Source organism: Ursus americanus, chromosome 26 (assembly GCF_024610735.1).
Source record: "Ursus americanus isolate L20-20 chromosome 26, mUrsAme1.1.p, whole genome shotgun sequence".
Taxonomy (NCBI): Eukaryota; Metazoa; Chordata; class Mammalia; order Carnivora; family Ursidae; genus Ursus; species Ursus americanus.
In genome coordinates, this window is record NC_142152.1 from 31,321,876 (window position 1) to 31,334,254 (window position 12,379).

The 12,379-nt window shown below is 36.9% G+C and overlaps 1 protein-coding gene across 14 annotated transcripts in view; it reads left to right on the plus strand.

Moving 5' to 3' along the window:
* ZC3H14 (zinc finger CCCH-type containing 14) overlaps positions 1-12,379 on the plus strand; it is a 46,616-nt gene that overhangs the window by 10,788 nt on the left and 23,449 nt on the right. For 12 of the 14 annotated variants that reach the window (XM_045807679.2, XM_045807683.2, XM_045807684.2 and 9 more), the window contains exons 4-9: positions 51-91; positions 1,153-1,348; positions 1,697-2,126; positions 2,813-2,973; positions 3,347-3,447; positions 4,948-5,103. In XM_045807679.2, the coding sequence (XP_045663635.2) occupies positions 51-91; positions 1,153-1,348; positions 1,697-2,126; positions 2,813-2,973; positions 3,347-3,447; positions 4,948-5,103 (1,085 nt within the window). The remainder of the gene's footprint in view (positions 1-50; positions 92-1,152; positions 1,349-1,696; positions 2,127-2,812; positions 2,974-3,346; positions 3,448-4,947; positions 5,104-12,379) is intronic. The other 2 variants (XM_045807687.2, XM_045807691.2) reach the window with 1 other exon arrangement.

Genomic DNA, 12,379 nt, shown 5'->3' on the forward strand with positions numbered 1-12,379 from the left:
CTTTCTTGATTGAAGGAAGCTTTAATATTTTTGGTTTTTTTTTCTTTTAGGCTTCATGGTGTGTTAGATAAACTTCGCTCTGTTACAACTGGTAAGATTCATTAAAACGTTTGGAATTTACTATAGTTTTTTTCTTTTTTTTTTTTTAAGATTTTATTTGAGCGAGAGCAAGAGCAAAAGCTAGGGAGAGGGGCAGAGGGAGAGGGGCAGAAGGAGAAGCTGACTCCAGGGGCTCGATCATAGGACTCCGGGATCATGACCTGAGCCGAAAGCAGACGCTTAACAGACTGAGGCATCTGGGGCCCCCTAATGTTTTCTTTCTTTTTTTCTTTTTCTTTTTTTTTAAGAATTTATTTATTTATTTGAGAGAAAGAGCCAGAGAGAGAGAACGAGCAGGGGGAGCCGCAGAGGGAGAGGGAGCCACGTGGGGCTCGATCCCAGGACCCTGGGATCATGAAATGAGCCGAAGGCAGACACTTAACTGACTGAGCCACTCAGGCACCCTAATGTTTTCTTTCTAAGGCCATTTATACTGCTTTGGAAAAAATTTCATAAATTTGAAAATAATAGTTTCTTCAACTTCTTAGGAAGCACATGAATTATGAATTCAAGAACAATAAATTTAACATAACTTAAAGATAATTTAAACAAGGGAAGGGAAACTATGCAATATATCATAAGGAAATAATTGTAAATGCAATGTTTTAGCTTCAAGGATGTTTTAATATTTTATTGATTAGTTTTAAATATTTGTTTATTTATTTGAAAAAGTGCGCATGCACGAGAATGGGGGAGGGTAGAGGGAGAGAGAGGATCTCAAGCAGATGCTGCACTAATTAAGCACAGAGCCTGACGTGAGGCTCAGTCCCACTGCCCATGAGATTATGACCTGCGCCGAAATCACAAGTCTTGTTGCTCTACTGACCGAGCTACCCATGCGCCCCAAGGATGTTCTAATATTTTATAATTGAGAATTACTTAAAAGTTCAGTAATAGTAAATTGAATTAATTATTATATTAACTACTTGTGGAGTAACATTCAGCCATTAAGAATGTTGTGGAAGAAAACATTGCTTTTAAATTGGTGATGAAGAGGGGAAAAGTTCAAATTAATAAAAACAGCTTAAAAGGACCATGTGTTTCTCTTTCCAGACCCTTCCAGTCTTAAGTCTTCTGATACTAACATCTTTGATAATAATGTGTCTTCAAACAAGAGCTGTTTCAGTCGGGGAGATGAGAGAAGGCATGAAGCTGCAGTGCCGCCTCTTGCTGTTGCTAACACTAGACCTGAGAAAAGAGATTCCAGAGTTTCCGCTAGTTCACAAGAGCAGAAGACCACTACTGTCAGGTAAGAGTCCTGTGTAGACCTGCTGTGGGTAGGTGGGTATGTATATATGACCTTGACATTAGTTTTTAGATCTTTAAATTTTTGTCTTCAGAAATTTTTGGAAATACTGAGGTAGTTGTGAGTGATTTTTTTTTTTATTAAGATAATTATAAGACCTATGTATGATTATCTTTTACCTCAAATATAGTAAATCAAAGTTTAAAAAAAAGTAATTTTAAAGTAGTTTTTAATGGAATACATAAAAGGAGTATCTAAATTTTCTTATTAAAATTTAAGCAAATATTTGAAGATTCAAAGATACTGCTCTAGGTTGGTTATAATTTTGTGTGTGTGTGTTTTTAAAAATAGACAGACCTATGATGATGGAGCTGCAACCCGATTAATGTCAACTGTGAAGCCTCTGAGAGAGCCAGCACCCTCTGAAGATGTGATTGATATTAAGCCAGAACCAGATGATCTCATTGATGAAGACCTCAATTTTGTGCAGGAAAATCCCTTATCTCAGAAAAAACCTACAGTGACACTTACATATGGTTCTTCTCGCCCTTCTATTGAAATTTATCGACCACCTGCAAGTCGAAATGCAGATAGTGGTGCTCATTTAAACAGGTTGCAATTTCAGCCACAGCAGAACAGTATTCATGCTGCCAAGCAACCTGATATACAGAACAGCCGAGTATATGAAACAGGACGTTTGTGTGAACCGGAAGTGCTTAACAGCTTAGAAGAGACTTATAGTCCCTTCTTCAGAAACAACTCAGAAAAAATGAGTATTGAGGTTTGTATATACTTTTTAAAAAAATTTTTTTTTAAATTCTTTTATTTTTTTAAGTGGGCTGCATACCTATCATGGGGCTTGAACTCACGACCCTGAGATCAAGAGTCACATGCTCTACTAACTGATCCAGCCAGGCGCCCCTACATATACTTTTAAATTCTGGCTTCTTAGGCTGAAAATTGGCATTTTTTAATACTAAGTGTATGTGAAATAACTAAACACATATTGCAAGTTTACTTTAAACTGATTTCTACTTTAAACTGCTACTCAACAGACTACACTAGATTTTCCTCTCCATGACTGGCTTCTACAGATACTTTATATCTTGTTTACTTTCCTGGGATGCCAACATTTGATATAACTGTAACCTAACCTTATAATTTTGGGGGAATTTTAGGTCAATTTTAGATTTTCCATGGCAGTAAATAGTAAACAACCAAGTAATTCCATTTTATTAGTTTCCTGAACAGTGCTATATGCTTCTGTTTATAAATGAATGTAAAGCACTAGTTTTTGTTTTAGCTAATGATTGGCTGGCTATTAGGGATAATATTTATATTTTTGTCAGAAACCAGGAAATAACTTGTGAATTCTTGATATGATTGGTTTTCTTGGAAAACAAAAATATTGTGGTAGAACTTTGTTTTTTTCTGAGACTAGGTAAGCGTAAATTTATCTGATTGCAGGAAGAAAACTTTCGGAAGAGAAAGTTGCCTGTGGTAAGTTCAGTTGTTAAAGTAAAAAAATTCAATCATGATGGAGAAGAGGAGGAGGAAGATGATGATTGTGGGTCTCGTACAGGAAGCATCTCCAGCAGTGTGTCAGTGCCAGCAAAACCTGAAAGGAGGTACCTTGACCATTGTCTGTAAATTAATCTTTAATTGCCTGATGGGATCTTCCGGGTTTCTTGAAGAAGATATCATGAAAATTAAATTTTAATAGTATGTAAGACTTTTCTATTGGTTTTTGAGAGATTAATGAAAGAAATTGCTTAAAATTGGAGAAGATTGCAGAGAATACTAAAAACTAATACGGTAGGGGGAGGGGGTGATCCAGATTCATTATTTAAGTTAAAAGGTTGCAATCTAGTTGAAATTTTCTAAAAACTACAACTAGTCGGTACAGAACCTAAGCAAAGGCTGTAGTAAGGGCCTAATTGATGGTTAGCATGTAAAGAACTCAAATTTAAAATTTAATCAAAATACTTTTAACTTTTTTAGACCTTCACTTCCACCTTCTAAACAAGCTAACAAGAATCTAATTTTGAAGGCTATATCTGAAGCTCAAGAATCTGTAACAAAAACAACTAACTATTCTACAGGTAATTTAAATGTGTTATGTTTACATTAAGTGAGTTTTCTAACTCTTGAGGAAGCTAGAATCGATTGCTTCCCAAGTTGTGGTATAATAAAGACACTTGCCAGATGTCGGGACCAAGGACAGGTTCAGAGAAGAACGGTTCTAAAAGGAGATCACTTTGAGAAACTTCTAGCTGCCAGTGTAATTTAGTTCTTTGAGCAACTGTGTAATATCTTTTATTCCCTCTTTCTAGTGTGTGTGAAATATGTAATAAATTTTTATAGGGAGTTTTGATAAAGGTGGGACTTTCATATTCATAGCATTGAAGTCAGCAATTGATAGAAATTTGTGATCTATAAAAGGGAGCACAGTTGGATGTTAAAGAGGTCAGAGTTAGAAAAATTGGGCCGGTACGTGAGCAGATTGGCTTCTTTGCTTTCAGTAGAACCCATTAATGGAATATAAGGCAGAGAATTCTCATTTGTGATGTTCCTGCCCCAGTCCTAGTGGCAGTGCTAAATTATTTTATGAGAGAATATAAAGGTATTGCATGTTTTTAAAACAAAGGAGATAAGTCACGTATAATCTGACCTTATAGAAAGCTTGTTCTGAAATGCAAACTAAATGATGGGTGCCATATTGCCATAAATTCTATACTCTGCCCTATGTGCTGAAGCCAGTGTGTAAAATTTTCAGTTAATAAAAACTGATGATTGCCCACTCTAAAAATCATTTTATTTTTGCTATGGATTTGATGACTGTTCTTTTAGCATTTTTCCTAAAGTGAAGTAAATTGTAAGTTATCAGCTTTTGAACCTCATAGATATCTGTCCTCTTGCTTCTCATTTCTAACTAACCTTGAACATAAATAGGTTTTGGCATATTAGGATTATCAGGTAAAGGCCAAAACTAGACCTAATCTATTTTCATTTCTTTGCCTTTCCACAATATTGAGGTGTTTTTTTTTTTTTTTTTTAAGATTGTATTTATTAGAGAGAGAACATGAGCAGGGGGAGAGGGGAGAGGGAGAGGGAGACACAGGCTCCTGGCTGAGCAAGGAGCCCCTACGTGGGACTCAATCCCAGGACCCTGGGACCATGACCCGTCGCAAAATCAAAGAGTCAGATGCTTAACCAACTGAGCCACCCAGGATCCCCATGCAATAGTGGGAGATTCCCCAAGTAGTTTTGAAAAATAGCATTGAAGCTCATTCTTGACCTGTATTATGTAAATTATAATTTGAAGTTGTTATGTGATCATGAAGCAAAATTTAAACTACATTCGGTTAAAAATGAATACAAATGTGTGGCATTATATTTAGGGCATGTGGTTTAAAATGTATAGATGAAGTCAGGTCTCTGTCTCTCTGGAATATTGTAAGAAAAAAGGTGTTATCTGTGAACTGTTTCAAATTTTTCATATGTTCTAAACTCGAGGCATTTAAGTTCAATAGGACGTATTCACTGCTCAGTTCTGACGTATTACTGCATCTGCATTTCCCATCTTTTTTCCTTTTAAAAAGTCTCACAGAAACAGACACTTCCAGTTGCTCCCAGAACTCGAACTTCTCAAGAAGAATTGCTGGCAGAAATGGTCCAAGGGCAAAGCAGGACCCCCAGAATAAGTACCCCCATTAAAGAAGAGGAAACAAAGGGAGATAATATAGAAAAAAGCCAAGGTAATAATTTAAATAATGTGTCATTCTCTAGTATACTTTTTTTCATGAGGCATTAAACATTTGCCGGTGGGTGTTTGTGAAATGTTAGTTCTGTGAGGAAAGTGCTCGCTAGGCCCAAAAATAGAATGAGAAGGTACCATGAGGAAAGTCTAAACCTACACATTTCAGAATCTTAAAAGTCTTTTTGTTGTAGAAATTTTTAATGTTCTTAAAAGTGGGAAGAAGAGTGCAATGAATTCCCATGAACCCAGTTACCTAATCTTAAAAATTACCAGTATTTTGCTGGTCCTAAGAACGTTTCTTAGAGATAAGTAGATCCCTGCGTTTTTTTCTTTTTGTTAACCCTACCCCTGTTCTCTTGAACTGGGAATTGCATCTTTAGATCTCCCTTAGCATCCTTTCTTTGACCTGGCCAGTTGTCCCAGTGGCCCTACGTTATTCTTTTGTTGCTGGCAGACTGCAGTTAGCCTCAAGCTGATCTTTCTGCTTCCTTTCTCTCAACCCCCACTAACCCCATCTCCAGTACAAACACCACTTCTGTCTAAAGTGTGACTCTGATCATGTGACTTCTTGAGAGCATTACAATGTTTCCACCTCTTGCATTGTCTGGGATCGATGCCATTGGCTTAGCCCTTAGGCAGTTTGGATATCTGGTCTCTGGGCCTGCCCAGTCATTCTCCACTGTTGTCAGACTTCTTGTTCCTATCAAGAAAGGTGCTAGGTCCCATCTTTTTCTCTTCTATTGAGGTCTAAATTAAGAAACCCCACCAAGACTGAATGCTCATTATGTTGTTTCGGACTTACACTTTTCTAATGCTGGCATACGTTTTTTTCATTCCTCCTTAACTGTGTCCTTGAAACTGTTCCAGGTTCATTTCAAATTTATTAGTTTCATGAGGCCTTAATGATTCCGTTCTATATTTGTCTCTTCTCTCTTTTAAAAAATGTATTGTGCATTTTGCCATGTTAGCATTATGTGCAAATCCAATAAATGATGGACATGAGAACAGGAAAATTCCAAAGCAACCAATAGGTACTAATTAGAAAGTGTAAGTGGGCCAATTTGGGAAGAGCAACTGGAAAGCATTTGAGCTTCAGTAAGGGTAAGAATTGCAATGTATTGAAGCCCATCAAACAGGTTTAAATCCATGATTTCATATTTTTTTTTAAAGGTTTTATTCATTTATTCGACAGAGATAGAGACAGCCAGCGAGAGAGGGAACACAAGCAGGGGGAGTGGGAGAGGAAGAAGCAAGCTCATAGCAGAGGAGCCTGATGTGGGGCTCGATCCCAGAACGCCGGGATCACGCCCTGAGCCGAAGGCAGATGCCCAACCACTGTGCCACCCAGGCGCCCCCATATATTTTTTAAAAGATTTTATTTATTTATTAGAGAGCACGAGCAGGTGGGAGGGGTAGAGGGAGAAGCAGACTCCCTGCTGAGCAGGGATCCCGATGGAACTGATCCCAGAACCCTGGGATCATGACTTGAGCCGAAGGCAGATGCTTAACGGACTAAACTACCCAGGCACCTGCATGATTTCATATTTTTTAAAAGTAAATTTTTTAAAAGTAAATTGGTCACCTTCTGGAGGATAATAGATACTAATTCATTGTCTTGAAAACTAGATAAATAAAATTATTGAGCATTTATGCTGTCTTTCCATTCAAGAATGATTTCCCTGTATAACCAAATAGTATAGGAGTTAACATCTGCTTTTGTAAATATAGTTTTATTGGACCAAGCCTTGTATATTCATGTATATATTGTCTATGGCTGCTCTTTGTACTACATCTACAGAGTTGAATAGTTACAACCTAAAATAGACATTTACAATCCTTTATATAGTCAATGAGGAGAGCTTTTTTTTGTTTGTTTTAAAGTAAACTGTGCCCAACATGGAGCTTGAACTCATGACCCTGAGATCAAGAGTTGCACTCTTCAGCCTGAGCCAGCTAGGAACCCCTAGGAAAAGCATTTTTTTTTTTTAATTCCTTGGGCTAATAAGTGAAAACAAAATGATAGAATTATAGCTTGTTGGTTTTTTTACCCCCTCAACTCAGTGAATTAATCTAGGCACTGATGATTAATGGCTACTGAAAAAGTGAAAAACAGCCATTTCATGCCTCCAGATGAAAGAATAAAACTACCTTGGGGCGCCTGAGTGGCTCAGTCTTTAAGCGTCTACCTTCGGCTCAGGGCGTGATCCCGGCATTCTGGGTTCGAGCCCCACATCAGGCTCCTCCGCTGGAAGCCTGCTTTTTCCTCTCCCACTCCCCCTGCTTGTGTTCCCTCTTTCTCTGGCTGTCTCTCTCTGTCAAATAAATAAATAAAATCTTTAAAAAAAAAGAAAACTACCTTAGTCTTGGCAGCAGCTCTTTCTGCCCATAGGTCCTGTCCCCATGCTTTAATAAAATCACCATTTTTGCACCAAAAAAAACAAAACTACCTTAGTCTTGCCAGAGGATTTGAACCTGGGTGATCAAGAATCTGATCCAGCAGTCAACTTGCAGGAAGTACAGAGGCCTGAGGAATATGTTGGTTGGTTGTCATGTGCAACAGGCACATCGAATATGAGGAATATGTTGGTTGGTTGGTTGAATGTGCAACAGGCAAGGAACAGTTTCTGGGACTCCGTATAGGTCAAACAGCCTGAGAATTCTAGATTGAAAGACAAAATAACAAGATGCAAGGTTAAACTGTAGTGTCTAGAGATGCACACTTGTGTAGCGACAGAGAAATTTTAGGTTACTCTAAAAGGCATGCGTGGTTACTTCAGGAGAGGACTGATTGAGTTGGAGCATATATGGAAAGGTTTCTGGGGTGGTTGGCACAGTTCTATTTTCTTGAACTGAATGGTGGCTGTAAGGATGTTTTGTCTTATAAAATTCTTTAAGCTATACTATTTGTTTTGTGTGGTTCTCTATTTTGTTTTAAAGTAAAAGATTAAAAATTTGAAATGGTAATCAAGTACATCTGATGAGGACTTAACTACTCTTACTGAAGTGGTTTATTTTTAAGTGCAAAGTGACATTCCGCAAACAGCGATTAATTACTGTGCTTACTGTTTTACAGCCTTGTGACATATTTTTAAAAATCTAAATATACACACATGTATTGGCATGAGTTGTTAGTGTATTTTCATCTCTCTGGTCTCTGTATTTTTATTAGCCTACCCACCTCAGTATTCGTGCTATTTCTCTTATTGTCTTGAATTAGTCTGTCACCAGAAGTTTATTTTGCTTCATGGGTTCAGAGACTTAACAACAGTAATTATGGCTTTATTGATTCTCCTTTGATGTCTTGGTTTTCTGTTTCATTGGTTTTTGTTCTTATTTTAAATATATCCACCTATATTTTAATTATTTATCGCTGCTTGTCTTTTCAAATGTAAACATTTAAGCTGTAAATTTGAGGTGCCACTTTTGTTGCATATTACAAATTTTGATATATAATGCCTTCATTATCAATCTAAGTACCTTTATTCCTATTATGATCTTCATCTTTGACCCATGAGTTATTTAGAAATGTTTGTAGTTTATCGTATACGGAGGATTTTTGTCTTTTACTCTTTCATTATGTACTCTTGACTTGATTGCGTTGTATCAGTGTGATCTGTGTCATGCATATTTTTTGAAAATTGTTAAGACTTAAGACATTAATTTTGCACATCTTCCATGTGCATTTTGGAAGAAAGTGGGCTATAATTGTTAGATTGAGAATTCTGCATTGAGTAGATAAAGCTCTTTGGTTACATTGTTCTAATCTTGACCTTACTGAGTTTTTGGTTTCCTTGACTTAACAATAATTGAGAGGCCTTGAGATTGTTCATTACGATGACAAATTTATCTTAATTTCTCTATACTTCTATCAGTATTTGTTTTCCATGTCTTCTCTGACCTTTAATGCTATAGGCAAATATATCTCCTAAATATTATAAAGCTAGATTGTTGTTTTTATTTGTTTTGTAAAGATTTTATTTATTCCAGAGAGAGGAGTGGGGGGAGGAGCAGAGGAAGAGGGCTGAGTGTGGAACCTGATGTGGGGCTTGATCTCAGGACACTGAGATCATGACCTGAGCCGAAACCAAAAGTCAGACCCTTAACCGACTGAACCACCAAGGCGGCCCTAGATTGTAGTTTTTTTTTTAGCCCAGTCTGAATTTGCCTGTTATTGGAAAGTTTAAGCCATTCATACTTCTTAGAATTTTAGATGTAGTTGGACTGGTTTCTGTCATCTTCTTAAGTTCTTTTTTTTTTTTGGCCAAGATTTTATTTATTTATTTATTTATTTATTTATTTATTTATTTATTTATTTATTTATTTATTTGAGAGAGCAGAAGCAGGGGGAGTGGCAGGGAGCCTGATGCAGGCTCAATCCCAGGACCCTGGGATCATGGCCTGAGCTGAAGGCAGACGCTTAACCTGACTGAGCCATCTAGGCACCCTTCATTTTTGATTCATAGTGGCCTTATTTTTTTTCCTCCTCTTTTGTCCTTAAGATTTGTTAGTTACTATTTTTGACTGCCTCAGCTCTGCGTTTTTTTGTTTTACTAGTTCAGACATTCCATTTCTGTTCATTCATTGGTTAGCACTGGAATTTTACCAGCAAATTTAATTGCTTATTCCAGAAGTTAATGTTCTGACCCCATTTCCAAAGTAAATGAACTGTAGAATACCTTAACTCCAGTCTTTACCTTCCTGGCTTACATTATGTTTCCAGTGTTTCATTTTAGTCATTTTTTACATGCATAAGTTGGGCACCATTATTATTTTACCCAGGCATTGTTTATCCTAATTTTACCTACATGTTTGTCAGTTTTTGTTCTCAAATCTTGAATGTTATTTGCGGATCATCATCTTCTGATGTTTTGAAGTATTTTTGAAGTGTATTCTTTGGTAGTTTCTTTAAGAATAGGTCTGTTGCTCTAAATTTGCCAAGAGTCCGTTTATCATTGTGTTTTTTCCCTCCTAGTTGTTGTGCAGTAATGTTGTTGGATAACAGCAGTTATTGTTCTCAACACCTTGTATGTATTATTCCATTGTCTTCTGGCTTCCCTTATCGTTGAGTGGACTTCTGTCATTCTAATTGTCTGTGTTCCTTTGTAGGTGATCTGTCCTTTCTCTGGCTGCTTTCAAGATCTTCTCTTTGTCTTTGATGTTCTGCAGTTTCACTACTATGTGTCTAGGCGCACATTTCCCTTGGCTTTCCCTATTTTGTATATGTTGTATAAAAAACATTTAAATAAAATATTTTACATATGAAATATGTTTACCATAGAAAATTTGGAAAAACATCTTTGTAATGCTTGTTGATAGATTAGAAACTCATCAAATAGCATAGAAAATTTAAAAATAAAAAGCGTTCTTTGCTTCATACTTCTCCACATTGGTTCTTCCCAGACGGCTACCACTTTTAAATGCTTGTGTTTATGTCTTTAATTTTCTCCATGTCCGTAATATACTTTATACTACTGTTTCTTCATTCACTAACTATAGGTCGTATCTTTTGTTTTTTTGCCATAGTATAGCAGGATCTAACTCACACTTTTCCCTGCTTTTCAAGGCCATATAGTAAAATCACTATTTTTGGTTCATTTATTGCTTACTTTTGTCATTTTAAATAATACATTTAAATATCTATTTTTTGTGTGATTACTCTAATTATGCTTTGTTCTTTGTATTTATTTTTAGATTTTATTTATTTTATAGAGAGAGAGAATGCAAGCAGGGGGAGGGAGAGGGACAAGCAGATTCCGTGGTGTGGTGAGCTTGGCGTCTGACATAGGGCTCAATCTCATGACCCCGATATTATGACCAGAAGTGAAATTAAGAGTTGGATGCTCAACCAACTGAGCCACCCAGGTGCCTCTATTCCAGTTTGATTTCCAAAAGATAAGGATATTTATGTCCCTTTTTAAACTCTAATACATCTTTTTTACCACACCTTCTAAATTCTGTACTTTTTTGAGGTGGGGGGGTGGAGCAGAGGGGGGGAGAGAATCGTAAGTAGGCTCCACACCCAGCACAGTGAAGCTCTATCTCACAACCCTAAGATGGTGACCTGAGCCAAAACCAAGAGTCAGACACTTAACCAACTGAGCCATCCAGGTGCACTAAACTCTACTTTTATATTGCCAAGGGTAATCAAATACACCTTTTGCTTTGTTTTGTTTTCCTCCTTAAGACTACTATGCTCTGTAAGTTGACTCTAAAAGTTGAGAACCCATAAGCAACGTACTTACATTATTAAGGACTGTATAAATAGGGGTGCCTGGGTGGTTCAGTCGGTTAAGTGTCAGACTCTCGATTTCCACTCAGGTCATGATCTCAGGGTCATGAGATTAAGTCCCACATTAGGCTCCGTGCTAGACAGGAAGCCTGCTTAAGATTTTCTCTCCGTCTCTCTCTGCCCCTCACCCTGCTCAAGTGTGAGCATGCACTCTCGCTCTCCTTAAATAAAAATCCTTTTTAAAAAATAGACTTATTCATTAGATGGCGAGATTTACACTTTTTTTTGTCTACAGCTCTTTGCTAGCGGTCCCTTAGAGTTATTTAATTTTTCACTCTTGAACAGTTATTTGTTTTCTTTAGGTTCTTCCCGTCCCCCTTCTTGTATTGCCTATCTTTATTATAGTCTAAATAGTTGTCAGTTTTATACTAGTAAGTATAAAACTTTGAGTTCTACTTTTTTCTTCGGTACCTTCATTTTAGAGCCTCTGTCCTCTCTTATCTGACTGGTTGCTCTCTAGGTCTGCTTCAAGATTGTCATTCCAGGACTTACTCCTCCCCTGACTTTGCTCTGCATTTCTTGGATCCCACTGTCTTCTCCGTCTGTTCTTCCATTTTGTCATCATGTCATGAAGAAGCTTAAGAAAAAGTATGGGAGGTAAATTTTTCTGAGTACTTAGAAATCTAAAGATACCCTTTTATTTAATTGATACTTTGGGTAGGTACAGAATTCTAAGTTGAAATTTTCTTAAAACTTAAAAGGCGTGGCTTCATTATCTTGAAGCTTCTAATGTTATGCTGAGGAGTTGGTTGCCCATGTGATTCTTATTCCATTATAGAATACCAGGGATTTGTTTCTCTGGAGGGTTTTAGGATTTTCTGTGTGTTCTTGATGTTGAAATTTACTGTGAAAAACACAGGTGCTAATTAATTAGTTACTTTTGGGCTAGCTACCTTGTGCACTTTTTAAATTTGAAAATCCATACTTTTAGTCTGGGAAGTTCTCTTTATTTCTTTAAAAAATTTTTCTCTTTTGAAAATTCTGT